Genomic DNA, 7,168 nt, shown 5'->3' with positions numbered 1-7,168 from the left:
TGGTGGTCTAAGTGTGTGCCAAGTCTGAAGTCGATGGCATTTACGAAAATGCCAAAGTGTATGGATAAAAGAAAAACGTGTACAAAACATATGACAAAAGTGGACAAATAGGAAAAAAAAATAGAAATGTGTTCGTGGACAAACACAAGCTGTTTCGGATATTTGAAATATTCTGTGCATATCATGAACACTTGATGACGTCACTTTAAATGTTATCTATAACACAGCACATTATACGTACATATCAAGTTACGTACAGCCAAATCGAACATATAGACCTTTAATAGAAAAAAATATGCCCCTTTAATGGGCGTCACATGATATGTAGTGACGTCACTTCAACTTTCATCTGTAATACATCCCTGTATATGTGCATTATCCACCCAATCGGACTTGTACGTCAGAAGTGATATTTCCGCCATGACGGATGCTTTGACCCGAAAGCAATAACCTCCGCCATGACGATGGTGGCAAAGTCGATTATGCTTGCCAGGATTTTTTTTCATTTGATCTTTCAATAGGGGAAAAATGTTCAAACCTTTCTCACAGTCCCTTGAAGGTTTTTCTTTTCTTTTAAAAGTTGCATTGACGTTGCAAGCATTCTGTACTCAATATTAACAATTAGCAAACCAGTCATGCTTTACGCCAATTCCGGTGTAGTTTCGTGTTAATTGAAAAGAAAAACTATTCTTGCTTTACACCGGCTGTGCATGATTTTCCTTATAAAAACTCTGTAGACCGATAAAGTGCCTATTATTGCCCCAAACTTGCCATCTACCGATCATAACCATAAAGATACATTTGGTCTTTTAGTGTTTCATATTTGCCATTCCTTGTAACAAACAAAATACACTGCAAATCGAGAGCCACATCGTTTGGTGAGTTAAAACTATATGAATACTTGTCTGCTTCAAGAAATTCGTCCGCTTCCAGGGGAACTATTTGTTTTTACTTAACCCCCCCCCCCAAAAAAATTTTTTTCGGGTTTTATATGTTTCAGTATACACCAGTATATTTCATCACAGTGCATCCAGAATCCAACTTTTTCTGGGGCCTTAAAGCGGGCCCCTGGCCCTGTGGCCCCACGCCGTAAGGGCTCGGAAAATAAAACAAAACATACACGACGGCATTCACTAAATGTAAGAAAGCAGTCTTGCAACAATAATATTTACATGCGATGTCATTCGTAATCATACATATAAAATCTTTTTCCAGAATTAAATGGAACCAAAAATGGAGATAAAAATACAGGGTTCTCCACTTTTCAGTACAGTTAAACGTTTTAAGAGGAACAGAATATTCTAAACAAAATAATAAAATAAATAATTTTTATAATTTTAAAAAACTTTTGCTAAAAAAGTCAAAGGAAAGAGGCCAAGAATCGCCTCAGATTGCACCACAGAGCATCCATATTCCAAATTGACCCAAAACGTAAGGGCTTTGCGGTCCACTTCCGTATTAATTCTGTCCGTCCTTTATAAATTCCAGCACCCCCTGACAAGCTTGTTCCAGCGGCAGTGCCCCTCCCCATATGCGTTCGACGTCATCATCTGCATGCGGTTGCGCTATAGTGGTCTAGTAATTAGTGTCTGACGAGTCTAAAGTCAATCAGACATATGAAAGTGCCAGTAGGCATATTTTTCGGGAAAATATTTTATTTCCCTCAAAAAGCGTCAGGTACGAACATGACCGTAACGAGGGGAGCTGGGCGCTGATGACTGCCTTGGTGTTAATTTTGTCTGAATTCCAAGCCCGTAGTATGGCTGGCGCCCTCTATCAAGACAGAAGGTGCATTGACCCCGATCTCAGAATGGAGCCCGTTGGATGGAATGGTATCGCGGCTCTAGAAAGCGTTTGGCCGTGCTGTATCAACAAGGTGCACCAGACTATTAGCTACACGGTAAGAATGCTGCACGGTACTTAATAGAATAGAGACAATTTTTTTGTGTATTTTTATTCGAATATGTACATTTGCGTGTAGGTTTGTTTTTAATATTTGGAATTGATAAGGGTGATTTTATAAGTCAATATATCAGGTGTGATATGGTGGCGAATTTCGATGAATATGTGAACCGAAGTGGGGGGAGCTCGAGTCGCGAGACGTGCTACTGCTAGTGGCTACTATTATTACTGGGCCAATGTACATGTACATACTGTACATAATGTACATCATCACATGGTGTACTGAGTGTGAGCATGCTGAGTGCAGTGGAGCACTGCAACTGCAGTACCCTCTATACTCTAGTGCTTTACTTTGAATAGACATAGGCCTACTTCTATATGTTAAGCAGTATTTAGGGAAAGATTCCCATGTCTAGTCTGGACGTCACTTGTCATGCTTGTCACCCTGTCTGTGCACAAACCAGTTGTATGAGACTGGTCTTAAAATTGGTAAATTTGTGTTTTCTCACTCAGTAAAGTTCAATATTTTCCCAGCTTGTAGTTGTACATGTACTTCTAAGTTCTAGTGCCAAATTTGACTTTTTAGTTTTTAGGACATATTATCACTTTCTGATGGCTGATAGGTTATTGAAGGGAAGAATTAGGGATAGGACTTTACCAAGAATTAGTAATGGGCAGATATGGGAATCTTTCTGTGTTTACAAACTGACATAGTTGGGACTAGATTACTTGGAAAAGCCATACTCCAGCCCACCCGTGTGTGAACTTGGATAAATATTGTATTTGGGTACAATTGTATTTTTTTCTGGATTAATTTTAAAAAAAAGTGGTGCTACCCCCAAATAGTACAAAGTGCATTAAATGATATTTTGTTTGAGTGAACATGGAAACTGGGAAATGTTGCGTACTTGCATGTAATATAAAGCAAGAGAAATTCCCTTCCCCAAGATGTGCAGCTTGGAAATAGTACTGTGTTTTAAAGAACTGGGGAAAAAACGCCTTTTATTGCAATTACCCAGAAATTGTTTGATATATTGATAACTAATACTTTGGAGTGAGGGTTGACTAGTTAATGGAAGACAGAGTCAAAGGAATAACTAAGGGATGGTGGGAGGGGGAATGCCTTTTAAGTTCTATTTGATTACTATGCCCTGTGGGCGTATCTGCCATCCCATTGAATATCTTGTATTAAATAAAAGAACATGTTAAGTGCCTTCCAGTGTACCCCCTCCCATTTAAAAAATGTACTCCTCAGCAGTTCAACTCTAGTTATGCCTATGCATGGAGAAAATAATAAACTTGAGGCACAATGACATGATAAAACTTTAATTATAAACAGTCAATTCTTGTTAATTTACATAGTAGTGTTGGAAAATTTGGAAAATAAAGTCCCTTTGCCTGGCCTGAAATATTGTACTTCTACGGCTTGTCATGTTGATGGGGTCAATCATGTGTATCATGTATAATGTGTATTATGTACACATACATGAACATGGTCAGTACATGTACATGTACATGTAAATGCATTTACGTGTAAGTAGGTGTACATGTACACCTTCACAGTCAGACCTCAAGGGAACAGGCTCAAAATTTGACAGAAGCAGAGTTTTGAGTTAAGCAGGGTTGCATATCATTATTATACTCCTGGGGGCAATGGACTCAAATTTGTTTGAGTAAACAGTTATCGGAGTTTGACTTATGGGGATGTCACTGTACTTTGAAGTGCGTTTTTTTATCATAATGGAAAAGTGTGTGGGGGGGGGGGAGAGCAGATGATTCAATGGCCCATCCCCCTGGTAAAAAAAAGGAGGGGGGGATCCCCCATTTACGCCCCCGATGGTGTAAATGGTTACATGTACATGTACATAATACACAGTATGGAGTCTTGCTTGGTCATTGATGTTTAAAGTTCTAATTTAAGGGTGGGGAACGGGACTTGCAAATATAGAGAAAGACATGTTTGAAACAAAAGAGTATTTCTCATTGAAAAAACAACAACTTGGTTAGGTTATTATATGTTTTCTTTTTTCTTCAGAAAATGGTGAAGTTCACGACAGCCGAGAGCCCTCTGCGACGATGCCGTCTGCAAGATGGAGATCCTTTTCCATCATTGTCTGTGTTTTGTTTGCAGTACGTTTGTCATTCCCCTCCTGAGTCATGGTCCATTCGTCACTTGTCACCATCTCCCATTTCCATCTCCTCTTCGCAAATAGTTCCGAGGTTGGTACCTCCTCGGGGACGTCGTCTGTCCATGACTGCTGGACAGTGCGCAAACCAGTTGATTCACAGTGACGTGATTGTACTAGATGCAGTGTCATCAGAACAGATGAGGCAGCGTCCTCTCTGTTCAGGTACAAGGGCCAGCGTACCCGTCAATTGGGTGGATTCTGAGAAAAGGTGCAAACAGTCGGATAAACAGGCAGAAAACAGTCGGGATAAAGAGTATGAACAGAGCATGGCAAAACAGTCTAAAGGAATCAAGCAGTGTCTTGAGAGATATATGAGTTCTATGGCCAGCGTGCCTGTTAACAGCTTAGCTGGAGACTATGAACAGAGTGTGGTGATACCAGTTGGACATTTGAAGAACCTGAACCGTGGTACAAGAGCAAAGGTATGTGAACTGAGACGAAGAAGAATTCACAAGCTGACCAGGAAGAGGGTTTGTAATCAGCGAGCTATGAAATGGCTGAGTAGTTTGCTAAAGAAGAAGCCCTGTGCAAGAGGTAACACTGGAAAAGATGTATGTGATGGGTCTGGCAAGGGATCAAGAAAGAAGCAGGTAAAAGTTAGTAGAAAGAAAGTAAGAAGAGAAATCTGCAAAGAATCGTACAATAGAAGGAGAAATGGGAAAGTGATTGAATTGTGGTTGAGCAAGGAAGAAAGGCAAGTCCATGAAAAGGTTCAGAAGAAAATATTCTGCCAAACAAAACGAAGTGTTTCGCTAATCATAAAGAAGATGCAGGTTGTGAGAAATGGAGAAAAAAAAAGTATGAAAAGGAAGACAAGTGGAAATTGTATGACAAATGTAAAGGGGTGTGTCAATCACAGTGATACCTTCAGACAAAAGGAAATGAATGTAAGCATGTCAAGAAAGGCAAAAGTAATGAACTCAGAAGTACATGATGGAAATAAGGAGAGGGTATGTAAAAGAAGGACAATGCAGATTACACACATGGATCATGATAAACAGTGCTGGTTGTGTGATGAGAAGATTGATTCAGCTGACAATAAAGTGCAATGTGATGGCTGTAGCCTTTGGTATCATGTCAAGTGTATGAATTTCTTGAAGATGGAACAGTTGTTGGCAAACAAATCAGTGACATGGGTGTGTCTAAAATGTGGTAAGAGCACTTACTCTCAGTCTCTTTTGTATGATCTTGGTATTCCAACAGATGACAATATGTTTGATTTGACAGTTCAGGAGACATGCACCAGTGATGATGTGGTCAATCAGAGCCCTGTGAGAGGAATGTGCACAAAGGACAGCATCCAGGACAATGAAACAAAAATCGTAAGTGATACAAAACGAAAGGAACAAAGTACAGGTTGTATGATAGAAGTGTTGTTGCCAAAGCAGACAGGTGGTTACTCACTAAGGAGCAAAAAAGGCCAGTCTCCAAAAGTAGATGATGCAGGTGAAAATAAAACAAAGACCTCCAAAACTGTTGAAAGAGGAAGTAGAAAATGTAGAAGAAATGAAAAGTTTGAAGACTGTGCTGGCCTAGACAGTAATACTGATAAGCAAGGTTGTGAATTGAAGAATATTCAAGGAGATGATGATATGAGATCTGAAACCAGACAGAAAAGATCCTATGTAGTTGGAAACAGGAAACGGCAGCTGTCACCTATCACTGAAAGCTGTGAAATGAAATGTAAAGAAAAGAAGGTGGTACATGAAATGTTAGAGGAGCATGATGTCAAAAGTAAAATGCCACATGCAATGTGCAAGTCAGTGAGTACCAAACAGAAAGAAATAAGTCATGAGGGTATAGATGGTAGTAGGCAAAGGAGTTGCAGTGATATTGCAGGAGTTGGGAACCATAATAGATTGGCAACAAAGACTATACAGGGAAGCTTTCATCAAGGTCATCATAGATTTGGATGGAGTTCAGGGAAACAATGCATTCCGAACAGTTTGTGCTGTGTCTTGTACAGTAAAGTCAAGCAGTTGAAAGACTGGTGTCGTAGTGATGTTGATACTGCACTAAATACTGGAAATGAGTTATACAGACATTTATCTCGGAGTTCTACAATGAATAATCAATACTTGTTGATAAATGAATTGCCAAATGAATTGGATTTGCTCAATCATCATTTCAGTATGAGGTTTCATGATCCTGTATGTGGTACATTAGGAGAAGAGTGTAATTTAGCTGAATTTCACATGGTGCCCATGAATCGTGCCTTAGAACAGACTCTTCAGCAGTACTATGCATGTTTCATAACCTTCCATGGAAATACATTTGTTGCAATTGCTCAAGATCGAATGTTTTATGTCTTTGATTCGCACTCTAGAAATCAGCATAAATTTCTCAAGCCTATTCGTGGTACACCCCCATACTGGCAAGAAGCACAGAAAGATGTTTTGGCTATGATCAGACAGTTAGGAATACCAACATGGTTTTGTTCGTTTTCTGCAGCAGATATGCGGTGGCCTGAGGTAATCAATACAATTTTGAGACAGCAAGGTGATTCTAGAGATGTAGAAGGTTTGGACTGGAATGAGAAATGTACCATATTGCGAAGTAATCCTGTAACTGCTGCGAGAATGTTTGATCAGCGATTCCGTACCTTTCTGAGAGATGTTATACTGTCCAGAGCTGAACCGATAGGAAAAGTCATAGACTATTTTTACAGAGTAGAATTTCAACAAAGAGGGTCGCCCCATACACATTGTCTTTTCTGGATTGAAAATGCACCCAAGTTGGCAGATGACAGTGAAAGAGAGGTTGTACAGTTTGTTGACAAATATATAAGTTGTAAATTACCATCAAAGGACAAGGATGAAGAATTACGTGAAATTATTAGTCACGTACAGTTGCATAGCAGAAAACACTCCAAGTCATGTAAAAAGAAGGGTACTGAGTGTAGGTTTAATTTTCCAAGACCTCCATCTGAACGAACATTCATTACTGAGCCCATGCCAACAGACGATGAGGATGAAACTAATGGTGAAAGCAGTGAAAGAAGTAAAGCTAAGGAATTGCTGCAATTAATATGGACTGCAATACAGAGAACTGAGAATGAACACATGACAACCAATGAA

The 7,168-nt window shown here is 39.5% G+C and overlaps 1 protein-coding gene across 3 annotated transcripts; it reads left to right on the top strand.

Annotated features, from left to right (window-relative positions):
• The first annotated feature begins 3,917 nt into the window (after nt 1-3,917).
• Nucleotides 3,918-5,405, top strand: LOC119733359. Of its 3 annotated transcripts, none has more exons than XM_038206947.1 (2): nt 3,918-4,681; nt 5,319-5,405. In XM_038206947.1, exons 1-2 carry the CDS (start codon nt 3,941-3,943, stop codon nt 5,364-5,366), a joined length of 789 nt encoding a protein of 262 aa, XP_038062875.1. In that variant the 5' UTR covers nt 3,918-3,940; the 3' UTR covers nt 5,367-5,405. The 3 variants fall into 3 exon arrangements, with proteins under 3 accessions (XP_038062875.1, XP_038062877.1, XP_038062876.1); XM_038206949.1 differs by having other exon boundaries at nt 3,918-4,513; nt 5,319-5,398; XM_038206948.1 differs by having other exon boundaries at nt 5,295-5,369.
• The last annotated feature ends 1,763 nt before the right edge of the window (nt 5,406-7,168 follow it).

Source organism: Patiria miniata, unplaced genomic scaffold, assembly GCF_015706575.1.
Source record: "Patiria miniata isolate m_02_andy unplaced genomic scaffold, ASM1570657v1 HiC_scaffold_25, whole genome shotgun sequence".
Classification (NCBI taxonomy): Eukaryota; Metazoa; Echinodermata; class Asteroidea; order Valvatida; family Asterinidae; genus Patiria; species Patiria miniata.
Note: the sequence above shows the minus strand (reverse complement) of the source record. Positions and strands in the feature narration are given on the sequence as shown.

Bases quoted from the DNA above. Each gene is read 5' to 3' on its own strand.
- LOC119733359 (XM_038206947.1), top strand. From the start codon at position 3,941: ATGGTGAAGTTCACGACAGCCGAGAGCCCTCTGCGACGATGCCGTCTG. The intron at 4,682-5,318 runs GTAAAAGTTAGT...TTGATTTGACAG, and splicing joins AGGGATCAAGAAAGAAGCAG to TTCAGGAGACATGCACCAGT.